Source organism: Herpailurus yagouaroundi, unplaced genomic scaffold, assembly GCF_014898765.1.
Source record: "Herpailurus yagouaroundi ecotype Mexico unplaced genomic scaffold, PumYag 29, whole genome shotgun sequence".
NCBI classification, from domain to species: domain Eukaryota; kingdom Metazoa; phylum Chordata; class Mammalia; order Carnivora; family Felidae; genus Herpailurus; species Herpailurus yagouaroundi.
This window is the reverse complement of record NW_024412377.1, coordinates 34,167,821-34,181,894: the sequence shown is the minus strand read 5'-3', so window position 1 is coordinate 34,181,894 and position 14,074 is coordinate 34,167,821. Positions and strand designations below refer to the sequence as shown.

Below are 14,074 nucleotides of genomic sequence, written 5' to 3'. Positions count from 1 at the left end.
TATAGGACATTCATCCAGTTCAATCCTAATACCTGTTGGAATAAAATAAGGGCCACGAGAGAACACAATAAACACCATGGGACCAGATACTATTCTAACTCTTTTAAATATATCAACACTTATAATTCTCACAACAGCTATGAGGTAGGTACTGTTAGCACCCCTATTTTAGAGACAAACAAACAAACAAACAAACAAACACAAAACAAACAGCCAAGGTACAGAGAGTTTATGAAACTTAGGAAAGATCACTCAGGAAGTACGTGGTAGATCTGGGACTTAAACAGTCTGTCTTGCTATCTTGCTCCACAGGCTGAGTTTTGAAAAGTACTGTGTTATATACTCTTTCCTTAAGAGAAAGCAAGGAAGGCCTACACAGATTCCAAGATGGAAGTACTCATTCTCTTGGGGATAAAGTGATATTTGAAATATGCCTGAAAGAGAACAATCCATGAAGGATGTTCCTGACTCAGAGGAAAGAAGAGAGAAGTTCTGGTGAAGGGGTTATTAGGAATAGATACAATGAAGCAGGAAAAGCAGAGACACGAACGTGGGTATCCATAGCATACAAGGGCGATAAGGCTAGAAAAGCACTTAGGATGCACATGATGGACCTTCTTGAATGCCAAGGAGATGAGCTTCTTCATAAGGTAGAAAATAGTGGGGGGCTACTGAAGGTGTTCAGGCATAAGAATCACTGCATGAGACGTAGGCAGGAGGAATGAACATGGGAGCAGAGAGCAGGATGGCTTGGAATAGGGAAAAGCAGGAGGTAACAGAGAGAAATTAGCAGACGAGGACAGGAGTCTGGCTAAGACCGTAAGATAAGGACATGTAAAGGTGACGATGACTGTATCAAACTTCTGTCTCATAATCATGTTTCTATTGAAAAGTAACTTACGATGTGAAGGAAGTTGTTTGTGAGCTTATAAAACTGTAAGCAATTCATTTGTTGTGCCCATCTAAGATGATAATCTTTTGGAATCCTTTCAAAACTTAACTCTGACCTCGGTCATTATGTTTATGTTCAGAATGCCCATTTTCATAAAATCTTGGACTCATTTATGCTCCAAATGCCAGTCAATGAAACTTCAATATTTTCCTCTGGTTGGATATTCATTTTAATTTCAGGTGGAAATGCCACTGATCATAAAATTTACACTCTCACAGCAATATGCAGTAAATTCAGTGAAAAGGAATGGCTTTTAAAAGTGAGAGAACAAAATCTCTTTCAGAAAGATGTGCAGGATATAGAAGTCTGTCAATGCTGCTTAGCAATGTAATTTGGTGTGCAATCCGCACCTAAAGTGGAACCTGGGGGCTGATGGTTAAGGGCGTCCAAACAGTTAGAATGTACCTACATCACTGGCTTACTACAGAAAACCCATCATGAGAAGACTTTGGGCTTCCTGGTACAGCGGTGTTTGGCAGGCACTTAGGCAGTGATTCCAAATCTGGAGACAAAGAACATCTGTGTTTCACAGAGGGGACAAAAAAGGCCCACACTTGGTCAGACCCTGGCCAACGCATACCCTTCTTCTACTGTTACCATATCGTAGCCTTTGCCTGTAAGGAAGCTGTCCTCGGAGTATAAACCATTTGATTCCTAGGAGTCCTTTCCACAATGGAACAGGGTAATTAATGTGTAATTAACACAAGTGGGCAGATCTGATCCTCCATGAGGGTTCCAGCCAGCCCAGAGGCCCCATAACAAGGGGTGCTTGTGGGAATTGTTAAATGTGGAGAAGGATGGGTAACCAGGGAGCTATGAAGGGTGCTTCCATTTAATTAATTCATATGCAAGGTACCGTTCAAGGTACCATGTTCAAGGTACCGTTTTAGGCCCGGTGAATTACACAACCCTGAATAAGATCCAGCTGTTCACAATCCTGATGGGGAGATAAGAGAAATATGCAAATAGCTCTACTGCAAAGCAGCATTTGATATACTCCTTAAAAGTGGTATAAAATAGCATGGTCTCCCTCGAAGACGAACATGGCGAAGAGAAGTACTGCTTTGGGCCAAGCACTGTGTTCTGGCTGAGCCTTAAACACGGGCAGGATTTATATTTACAGAATGCAGGGTGAGGTGGAAGGAGGATTGCTCCAGAAGACGGGCTGAAATGAGCAAGTCCCAGGGGTGGGAAAGCACAGTGTTGTTGGGGAGTACTAAGTAGTGTAGACTTATAAGCGGGGATGAGGGATGTTGGATTTCAGTGGCTTGGGGTAGGTTTGAAGTTTGAAATTTGCGTTGTTTAGAGCAGAGTGATATGTTGGGTTCTTAAAACTGTCATTGGCAGAGGAAGGTGGATACAAGAAGGGAGAGATGAGTAGGGGGGAGAAGGGGAGAGGAGGGAGACTGCTACTCAGGGGTTACTACAATAGCCCCATAATTTTTGACCCAGGTTTTAGCCCCAGGTTTTGCTTTGAATCTGAGAATTTAGAAAAATGAACATAGGAAATGTATGAATTATAACTGCGTAATGATCAGACAGTTCACGTTGAACACTAGCTTCGTGTGTGAAGTTATCTCCTGAGTGAGAATATGAGATTGCTGATGTTAGGACAATATCTTGCTCATGTCTTTCTTCCCCAGGGTGCAGAGTTAGGGCTGGGTGCCTAGCAAAGAATTAAATGCTTGGGATACAGTGACAGGGAGGTGATAAGAGCACCAGGGTCTGTCGCATCTCAATGAGATGCTCGGATGATAAAGGTGGCCCTGTGTCCAAGCATGTGCACTGTGGAAAAGTGTGCACTGGTAGCCACATCCACGGACGGGAGTAACTTTATCTAATCAGTCCTGGGATGGAGGGGAGCTAACTTTTGAAAAGGAGAAGCTGGAAGGGTAGTATTCTGCCTTGTGTGGGCAGGTCAGTATCTCTGTGATATATCACAGAGAAAGGATAATTGGTATTCTTGCTTATCACAAAGACAGAAAATCAACATATGCCAAATGACTTGGCAGGACTTTCTTCAACACATCTGCCATACCCAGAGGTTGTATTGCAACAAGGCCCAGCGTGACTTTACAAAGAAAATGGGAAAAATCGTACGACCCCTCCGAGGGAAAGTGAGGAGCAGAGTCCTACGTGTGTGGAGGAGAGACCAATGCAGGGCGGAGCATGCACATCAGTAAAACATTCTCCTTTCTGAAGTTTTTAATTTTAATTCCAGTATAGTTAGCATACAGTATTATATTAGTTTCAGGTGCACAATACAGTGACCCCACCATTCTATACATAGGAAGACATTCTTAACTGATTCCTTTTCACTTCCTTGCAGAAAGTAGCAATAAGTTACATTATCTGCTGCGTGAAGGCTTTGAAAAATACTGGCTGGGAGAACCCAAACATCACTAAAAAGCCACCCCTTTTCTAACCCCTCATATTAGGGGGTTATTAGGGAACAGACGAACATGGTGCAGGCTTCTAAAACAGGAGGGTTTGAGTTCTGCGCACAGGACCAGCATATACGCTCACACACCAGGAAGTGGATCTCTAATGGAGCAGTGGACAAAGTTCCTTGGGAGCACAGAGGCAGAGCAAGTCTTTGGTTCTAGCCGATGTAGAGAAGCGTCTCCACAGAGCTGATGTCTGAGTTCAGTCTTGGGGATGAAGGGGAGATTGTCAGAGGACAAGAGGGTGATGTGCAAAGGCGTTTTAAGGAGAAGAGCTCGCTTGAAGGCAGAATTTTGGATCGTAAGACGATATGGTTGAAGGGAAAGCTTTACTGTCAATGAGAGCACTAGGTAAATAAACATCTCAAAATCATACTGACAACATAATACACGATTTGTAAAAGGCGGCAGTTCCTAAATTCAATGAACGAATGGTTGGTCCACAATTATTTTATCTTTTTTTCCCCTTCACATTAATTTGGCTTTACTTAACCTCTAAAGATAAGCAAATTAGAGAGATGAAAAAGCCCCCTTGTAGAGAAGCTGTAAAAGACATCCTTTAAAAGTCTATATATATATTTTTGCTTATTTTTGCAAATTCAGTCAGTCATTATCCAGGTACCAAATCTCAAATAAGGCAGAGAAAAAAATAGTAGCTTGAATACGGTAAAGCATGGACAATATCACTGATGACAGAAAAAGGACTGAAATTCTTACTTGTCCCTAGGCCTGGATTAACTCTTTGCAGACTCTGGGATGCTCTGCCAAGGATAGCTGGTGTGGCTGGAACAGAAAGAGAAGAAAACCATTAGTCATCCCTGTAAAAATGGTCTGATGTGACTCCGTTACAATTTCACTTTCAAGTGACAAAATGTGACCTGGCTCAACCTCACAATAATCCTCTCCCTTGTTTTCTTTTTGTTTTTAAAATTAAAAGTGTACCTACCCTCTAAAAAGAACTCATAAATATCAGAGCACATGGAAACCCTGGTGTTAGTCACCTCTGGTCTCATGGCTACACATGGTCAGAAACAATGGAAAATTGCCTTCCTATAACATCTGAGTCCAAGCTTGAGCCTTGCTTGTGAAAATGCAGAGGGACATAAATTCTCGTTTCAAAACAATATTAAAAACAGTTCAGTCAAACAAGTTTATTCTTGGAAATAAACATGTGAGCAATCTTGGGGGTGGGGAAGGGATGAAGGGAACTGAAAAGTTGCACAGGAGGGACACAGGATTTGTGACGTGTGGCATGCAATGAGTCATCTAAGTGGCTATAATTCTATGGGTACCACTATTAGGTTGCATTAAAAACAGGAAAAATGGAAAATGATCAATGCAGTTGTCTTTGAACCTCTGAACCAGGTTGTTTTGCTACAACTGTTGCTACTATGCAACTGTTATCTGGGTGGACAAGGGGCTTTCTCTAGGATTCTGCACCTCCGTAGAGGGGCAACGTGGTCCGGGCTCACAATAAACTCTGGGAATCATGTGGAAGCGGGGAAACTGCTGATGCTTTGGGGCCTCCGTAGAGGTCCGCAGAAACAATGTTAAGAAATCTCTCTCTGATTATGAACAAAGGGCAAGGAGCAAAACAAAGATGCATTGGGCAGTGAGCTCACTCCTGTCTCCCTGAATTTCAAGAGTCAGGCGGGTCCTGCCCACCAGCCCCGGTCCACTCTTCAATGTGCTTTTTCACTAACTGCTCCCACTGAGCTACCAGGAGGAAGCAGCTGTCGGGTGTGGTGTTCATAATATAGAACCCAGCAGATGAAGTCAGGATCCTCTCACTAAACCCTGCAGGGTTCTAACCTTTGTAAGATTTTTTTCATTCTGGGCATATCAGTGAGAGCATTTTTCCAAGTGATGTTAGGCTTTGGGGGTTTTGGTGAGTTAATATTTTAAATTCTGTGCAACTATGACTTCTGAACTATGAGTTCTTTTTATTCTCTCTCTAAATGTTAATATTAGAAGCTCATTTGCTGCCAAATGCAATAAAGAATTATGACAGAAAGCAAAGAGAATACATATTTGCCCAGAATAGATAATGTATTACACATTGATTTTAACGTGACCAGAAGGAAAATTGCATTTTATGAAAATACCCTCAAGTCTACTTGACCAGAGGCCTTGATATCCTCAGTCTTTATTATTACCATTATCTAGAACATGCTCCCCTCCAATTCCTTACCACACATCAGAGAATGCTTTGTTTTATGACCCCTTGCCTTAAGTTGGGCATTAAAACATCATTTCAGTTGGTAAGTTTACATAATTTCTGACTGTAAATGACCTGTTCCACTGACAACTGTATGCACCTTAAGAAACTCGTGACAGCTCAAAGGAAGAGTAAAATTAAATCAATCACAGGACAGCATACAATCCTACATGTTATTTTGGTCAAAATTATCCAGCAAATGTGTCTCAGCTTAAAACTGGGAACACTAATGGACACCAGTTTCCAGGCACAGATCAGCAGTAAAGCTGACAAATTTCTCCAGAATGATGACTGAGATGGAATGTGGGGGTCAATTATGAGGCCCCAAGGGAGCATGCAGAGCCAAACCCCAGGCCCGGAAATGCCTGGGGAGCCCTGGCTACCCCTGACTCGTCACAAACGAGGATTTTGCTTTCTTTGCAGACAGACATCTGGTGCTTTCCTCTTTATGGTATCAGCATTTGGTAACATTTTCATAAAGCAAATGTGCTCCTCAGCTAACACTCTCCACAATATGTGATGAGTCAAGACATAAAAGGAACAAATGGCGTCCTCAAGGAAAGGCCACAGATTTGCACCAGGCCCAAAAGGGTGCTGGTTACAAAAGTAAAACACAATGAATAAAACTGTCTTCTTAGCAAACAGAGGTGTCATGCTAAGTTGCTAATTTTAATTAGTGTCAAAGCTGTCCTTAATGTCTATAAGTGCTGAGCAGTGAGGGAAAAACGAACGCATGCGACAGTAAGCAGATAATGAACACTCTGACATATTTACATAGGAGCTTTTAAATGCTGCTGTTATAAATGGTCAGCTGCAGCCCCTGGCCTCAGCGAGCCCACAGTCTTCTGGGTAGGAATCTGTAAAGGAGCAGTGGGATGGCCCTTAGCAAGTCTGGACAAGCTTCCTGGGGAAGGGACTCTTTGAGATGGGTGCCGACCTTGGGATGAACAGGCAATGGAGAGAAAGGGAAAGGCAGCTGGGGCTAGGAGAACCACTGCACAAAAGTGAGACACAGGCTGGGTAGGTAAAGAGCCTTGATCTCTCTGTTGGGAGTGGGTGGAGCAAAGCTGAGCTGGGGTGTGTTGAGTTGGGGGGGATGTCAGGGTGCATTGGGATGGTCATTCCAAACAAGTTAATTTTGATCCTGCAAATGTTGGAGAATTCCTGCTTTGCAGTATCCTGAGTAGAGCTCCTCAGGGTGGACCTGCCCAAGAACAGGACCCCAAGACTAGAACTAGCTGCAATCAGATCTTTCCTACTTATGTGCAACCTTGTACTCAACTTTTAACTATGGCATATATCTGCCCCTGGTTTCTCCATCTATAAAATGGGGACAGTGACAAGTATCTATACATGCAAGGTTTAAATCAGTTAGTACACACAATATACTAAATATACAATATAAGTGCTTAGTAAATGTTAGATATTCTTATTATAGCTATTCTTATTTTTCAGTTATTATTGCTAGCCATTACCCTGAAAGCAAGGGCCCATCTTTCCCATGAAGAATGTGGCCGTGTTTTTCACGAGGCTGTGTGAACTTAGGGCTTTGCACTTAGGAGGACAGGATGTTGCCCTAAGCCCAGTGAGACCCTCCACTATTTACATCCTCCTGTGCAGGCTGAATGTAGACAGTGGGACTCTGGGGAGGTGATTTTGGTCAAAGACTCAGGCTGGGACTAAATGCAGTCAATTCTAGTTTTTGTAAGTTAGTGAATTCTCTACTGTACCAGGAAGGAAGCTAGAGGGGAAGAATCAATGTTCTGGGGAGTATCGTAATTTACCAGTTGTGCAGCAATGGCATTTGGACCCAGCTCCGAATAGACCGTGCAAACACAAGTCAATAAACAAAAGTACTGCATGTGGCAGTCATTTTACACGTGACGAGAGGTAACATAAAGGGCCTCACATGGAATCTGCCATAAATTAAGCATTGATTAATGTTAGCAGTTGTTATCCCTACGAGTTTAGGATTATGATAACGATGATGTAACTGTCATGAAATCTTTATCTCAAGACTGCCTCTGACTGTGATAATTATTTTGCAATACCTACATCTGTCAAGTTATTACATTGTACACCTTAAACTTACACAATGATTTATGTCAATTTTGTCTCAATACAATTGGGAAAAAAACCTTCTGGGAGGTTTTGCTTTCTCCTTCAGGAAGGTTAGTTGTTCTCCATCCGACAGTCCTGGATACTGCTTTTACCCCCCTTGCTGTCACTGCTCATTTGCCTGTGCCCTTTGACACGCAGCAAGCTTCCTGGGGTGGGTATTTCATCTTTGTAACCTCTGTTAGGACAACAGGGCATGACACTTTTTAGAATCATGATGCCTGCTACATAAATGAGGCAAATGATGATGACCTATAAGTGCTCTATACTTTGGCTTTGAGGCTAACAGGGAATTAAACAAAAATAATTTATTCTCAGCAAGTTGTGTCTCTCCTTGGAAACCTCACATTTGATGGACTATTGCCTGTCTTTCTGAGGTCTGTTTATCCTTGACCGTATAGCAGAAATCTTCTCTCCTTGGGTTTCAATGGCTACAGCTCTTTCCAGACCCACCTGTTGCCTTTCTGCCCTTCTTTTCTGTCAGACTGTGATCAACCTCACTAAAAAGTATTCAGTTTAAAGTCCTTATCTCCCTTCAACCTGCCCTTGCAGGTTCAAGGTCAAGCTCGGTATCTGGTCACACTGATGCCACACCCTAAACTATCCTGCTGTCTGAAGGTGCTGGCTGATGGCAATGTTAAAAAATGTGAGGTGCTTATGTCTCACATTGCTTATGTGCTTAAAAATGCACCAGGCACTATGCTAAGCACATTTTATAGATTTTCCCATTTTACCTTCACAACAACCCTCTGAAGTATTATTAGTTATGTTTTATGGATGGGGGGGGGGGTCAGAGGCCCAGACTAACTAGCTAACTTGTCTTAGGCTACCCAGCAATTATATGGTAGAATCCAAATTTGAACTGGAGCCAGATTCTGAATCCACCCCCGCTCCACTGTTTCCCAAACTGGCCTGACCATCAAGATCCACTGCGACATTTGTTAAACATACGGATTTCAAGGTCCTGTCTCAGATCTATAGAATCTGAATCTCCAGGGCCCTGGTCAATCTGTGTATTGGCAAGGTCCCCAGAATCTATTAGTTTATCTTCTATGCCCCATTCCCCAGCCAGGTGATTGTTATGACAAGGTGTATTTGCTCTGGTTGGAGTCCCTGTGTCCTCTTTGGGGCTCTACTGTGAGGACTTCCCACACACAGGTGATGCTCATGAGGGCATACTTGTGCTATAGAGCGCAGGATGATTTGTCTGAATACTGAAGACATTCTGTCAAGATATATTGATGGGGCCAGGTTGCTGGGGCTTTGAGCAGAAATACCCTTTAGGGGTCAATTCATGAGAGACCAGGTAAGACACATGACAGTGATGCTACACAGCAGGTCCTGGAACTGCACTGTCTTCTTGGCCATGGCTACCCTTGGGCACAGCAAATCCTGGGCCTGACTGCAGGGATACTTCTAAGCTGGAACTTCCTTTCCTTTGTGGCTCACTGGATTAACTGAATCCCCATCTACAGTTTCTCCTGAATTAAAGCATATTATCTCGTACATATTATGACTCTTGGCAGCTCTAAAGAAGCCTGTGTAATCTGAACAGGAAATCTTTGGACCTTTGGAACAGACAATATTACCTCCCCAGAGCTCAATGAGGGAGTGTGTTTCTTTTATACTGGAACAGTAAATCACAGAGCACATCACGTGAGATAAGTGAAACAAGCAAACAAAAAGAACCATGAAATGATGCAGATGGTTTCAAGCACTTTTTCATGCTAAAAAAGTTTCTTTATGAAACAATATATAACAATTTGGAAGAGAAACTATCATTAGGAAAAGCGCATGCTGAAATAAATCTGCAGTGGCCATATTTTGCTATAAATGTATTTTGAGAGTAGCTGGGCCTCAAGGTAAGAATCCATGTGCAGCGAGAGATCTTAGAGACCTCCTTTTCTCACAGGCCAGCCCCTTGCTTAGTGGGCCCAATGGGGGAAGTTTCCTAATAATAACTTTAAGTTTCACATATTCCTTTCCTGTCTGGCAGCTGTCTCCTTGGTGAATTTTTTTTAAAAAAAAACATCCTCCTGACACAAGCTTATGCACGTACTGAGGACATCTGCTTGCAATTAAAGACAGATACTGGGGCCTGGCATTTCAAATGTAACCCTTTGGGTGATAAAACCAGTTAAAGGTGCAGTGGCTGAAGGAGAACACATTGGTGGTGCGGCTTGTGTTGTCGTGGTTGTTGTTTTTAAGAACTAAAAGGAGCAATTAATATGAATTCCCGGTCTCAGCTGGCTTGCATCTTCCTTCAGCAAAGCTTCCCAGCAATTTCTCTGGCTTTCCCTTCCAACTGCTACAAGAACAGTTAAACACCCTGCCCAGCTAGCCAGCCGCTCCTAGAGCTGCTTTTCATTATGGAGACAGCAGGGGTGTCAACACCGGCAATGGGCAGGAAGCCAGTCCCTGTGCCGTGCGATAGCCGGCCCGAGCATTCACAGACAACGCTAAGAAGAGCAACCAGAATCACAGGTTGGCACTTGGCCAAGATCAATACTAGGTAGGCCAGTCCGGGACATAGGGCTGAGAACAGAAGGACAGACAAAGAGTATTAAAAGGTCAGACTGAAGCGGAGGGAGAAGGGCAGAAGTGTCTCTTCCCTTATAATGTTGTTTTAGAGGTTTTTAAGACCTGTGAATCCACTCATTAAAGCAGTAGGGTCAGACTGATTTAATAAGGTCCAAAGCTCAGATGGTGACTCATAGATGGTGTGCTGGGGCTGGCACTTCTTCCCAACTTTGTATTCAGTGGCATCACGTCATCGACTTGAGATCAGCCAAACTGGGAATATTTACACAATAAAAGTCGGCAAATGCTACACATCAAGGCCCTCTGCCATCTAATCCTATGGAAATCCGGTCCACCTTTCAAGAGCAGTTTGAGTGTATTCTCTTCCATGAAGTGTCTTATTTTCTCCCACTTGGACTCCATCCCTCCATCCTTTGTGTTTTTACACTTAAAAAAATACCTGGACTGGGGCACTTATTATTTCCTGTTACCATCTTAGTTACCTGACGTGCCCAATGAGTGAGAAATTCTTTGAAGCTTGAAGGCAAGAACCATGTCTCATTCTCCTTTGGGTTCACCATCCCATTAGCATAGTTTGTTGAACATAGTGAGTGCCCCATACATATTCATGAGATTACGGAATACTTCACCATGAACTCTTCCAACAAGGAAAGTTGGGAGGCATCACGACCTTACTTATATTATTACTTTGAATTTATCAGACATCCTGTGGCCTCTGGAGTCTGAATTTGCACAAAAGAAGACTCTCAAACACGTTATTCGGTCCTATGATAAATGCCCTCCAGGAACCATGAATGCTCAAACCTGAGGCAAAGTCAGCATATTTTAACCCATTTTCATGGCGTCTAGCTCCTTAATAGTGTTCAGTGAGGGAAAGAAATAATGAAAATAAGATTGTTTAATTTTCTCACTTCCCTTCCTGTCACCTGGGTGGTTCACTTGCCTCGCTTTGCTTACAGCAGTGAGCCAGTCTTTTGATATCATGGCATGCGGTTCCCCGTGTCCGTTTACGAGGCTGAGACTGGTAGCAGTGATTCTTACGTCCTGGGAATTGGTTGTTTCGGCAAATTTATGGATCTTGTTTAGCCAAGGCGCCATTTCAGAAGCACAGCATGCTAAAGGTGTCCTAAGAAAGCATGTACTTTGCCAGAGGTTTTAAGGTGTATTTTCCCCTTGCTGGGCAAAGGCATTTTTTATAAACAGGTTGGTCTGGCTCCTGCCACTCTGTCTCTTGTTTCCAAGCTCTACTCATCAATTTCCACATAACAGTTCTTGAACACAATCTTGTTCCTTTGGGAAGGAGGTAGTTGAGAGCTAGGGAGCATGATCTCCAGTCAGAATTGCTGTGTGTGAGGGGGGCCTGGGTGGCTCCGTTGGTTAAATGTCTGACTTCGGCTCAGGTCACGATCTCGCGGTTCATGAGTTTGAGCCCCACGTCGGGCTCTGTGCTGACAGCTCAGAGCCTGGACCCTGCTTCAGATTCTGTGTATCTCTCTCTCTCTCTGCCCTTCCTCCACTCCCTCTCTCTCAAAAATAAATAAACATTAAGAAAAAAAAATTGCTGTGTGTGAGTACTTAATGGCATGCCAGGTGTGATCCTAGATGCTGAGGATACAATGGTGAAGAGAACAGATGGAATTCTGCCTTTCTGGGCCCATGTTCTAGTGTGTGTAGGGGAAGACAGCAGACAGATAAACAGATAGTGCCAGGGGGCAGGGTAGGGTAGCCAGATGTGGCGAGAGTGGCTATTACAGACCTGAAAAGCAGGGTGGAGGAATTTGGGCTCTGAGATTGGTTTGAGGGATAGCAAGGAGGCCCCGGTGGCAGTAGAGGGAGGAAAAGAGTGGGGAGAAGAAGGATTTGAGGTTGCAGAGGTGCCCAGAGTCAGATATCGTACAGTCTTGCAGGCCAGAGTGAGGACTTGTGAACTGCTCACCAGGTCAGTTTCCATGACAGGAACCCCAGTGAGTTGCAGCTGCTGTTGCTGTCAGACCTGTCCCACTATGGTGTATCTTTCCCACTTGAATCCCTTACTCTAATTGGGGGACTGGGAGGTATTGGCATTGGGTTCTGAGACTATTTGGTATATGGCTCTAATTCACTAATTACTCTTATCTCACTGTACTTGATCTGGGTTATAGACACAAACCAGAGGGCTGTTTTGTTTTATTTTGTTTTTGGTTCATGATATATTTACTGAGCAACTGTTTTGTGCAAGGCACTATGCTAGGCATTGGGATATGGTGGTGAACACACTAACACAGGCCTCAAGGTTCATTTCTTTCTATCCCCTAAATGGGTCTTTAGCCTCCGATCAATGTATCTGCTTGCCATCTGGCATATTCCTGATTCTAGATCTTTGCCTCATTCTTCTTTCTTTCTTCAGAATGGGGAGAAGATCAGAGGTAATTCCCATTTTTAGAGTGAGGATAGTACTTCAGGAAATGAAATAATGTACATAAACTACTTAACAGAATGTCTGGCACATAGTAAGTATTAGTAATTATATACTAGTACGTATTTATTACAATTAACTCTCAATTAATGACATTTATTATTTTTGCTACTTATCTGATAGTTACTTGTGCCCTATACTGTATGTTGCACTATTTAGTTTGCATGTGTTTCCATTCTTGCCCCCTCAATTAGATTGCAAGTCCTTTGAAAGTAGAAACCACACGTTATCCTTTCTAACCCTGCATACACAGGCCCTCAGTAAATATCTGTAATATGATGCCTCTCTGACTTTTTATTCTAACAACCCCTCTTTTGATGTGTACCTGTCTGATTATAGGTATGTTCGTTAACAGAGCGTCTTGGTGGTAGGTCACGTACATCCTATAGATCTATTTGTCGCATTTAGATACAATAAAAACAACAACAACAATAACAACAACAGAAAACTTTGACACAGCTTCGTTCAGATACCTGATTCAAAAGGTTTAAATTCATTTTCTGAAGGCCAGCTTTGGAAAGAAATTGTTGGAGCTCTGCTCTGTGGCTGACACGGGACCAGCTCCAAGAATTATTTCGCAGTGGAAAATGGAAGCTCTACCCAACAGTGAATGGAGACTGGTAAGGTGACAATCCATCACAGACACGTACCTTGGCAGCAAGGTACCTGATGCTTGTTTTTTTGCACTTTGTCCTTTTCCTTATGCCTTCTGTAGTTCTTGGCTGCAGCGAGAAGCAACCTTTATGGGTGCCGAAGCTCACTTCTAAATCTAACTTCAGTTAGAGTTTCCAAAATGGACAATTTACAAGCACAGTCAAAACAGTCAATCAAGTCACATAACATCCACTGAAAGGGGAAAATTATACTGGGTGTAAAAAAAAAAAAAAAAAAAAAACTTATGACATTTTTCTGGAAGGAACATGCTGAAACTGAAAAGTAGGTACATTTCTTTGTAGCCCTAGGGCATGCAAAGTCTTACAGCGTAGAATCTAAGTTTTGTTTCCTTGCTCGAATTATGTTTAATGTGATGATGACATGACATAAGGAAAAATCAAAAGCCTATTGATAGTCCACATGTGGCCCCTGCTCTGGCCATAGACACTTTGCACAGTGAGTCTTTGTGGCGGCCTGAAGGGGCACCCTGCCCATAGGTTTTCTGGCGGGACAGGGACACTGTATGGCTTTAAGTGTTCCCTGATCGAATGTGGGAAAAGAAGCAGCTAGCCAAATTCTGAACAGAGTTTTTATTGTGCTGTGGCCAGGAGGTGAGGGGGAGGGAGAAGGACAGGAGCTCCACACAACTTCTGCCCTGCTCTACTTTCTGGTGGATGTAAGTTAAAGGGACT

At 43.0% G+C, this 14,074-nt stretch overlaps 1 protein-coding gene across 3 annotated transcripts in view; it reads right to left on the bottom strand.

The window, feature by feature from the left end:
* GHR (growth hormone receptor) overlaps window positions 1-14,074 on the bottom strand; it is a 272,938-nt gene that overhangs the window by 71,651 nt on the left and 187,213 nt on the right. For all 3 annotated transcript variants that reach the window (XM_040496277.1, XM_040496270.1, XM_040496262.1), the window contains one exon: window positions 4,114-4,179. In XM_040496277.1, the coding sequence (XP_040352211.1) occupies window positions 4,114-4,179 (66 nt within the window). The remainder of the gene's footprint in view (window positions 1-4,113; window positions 4,180-14,074) is intronic.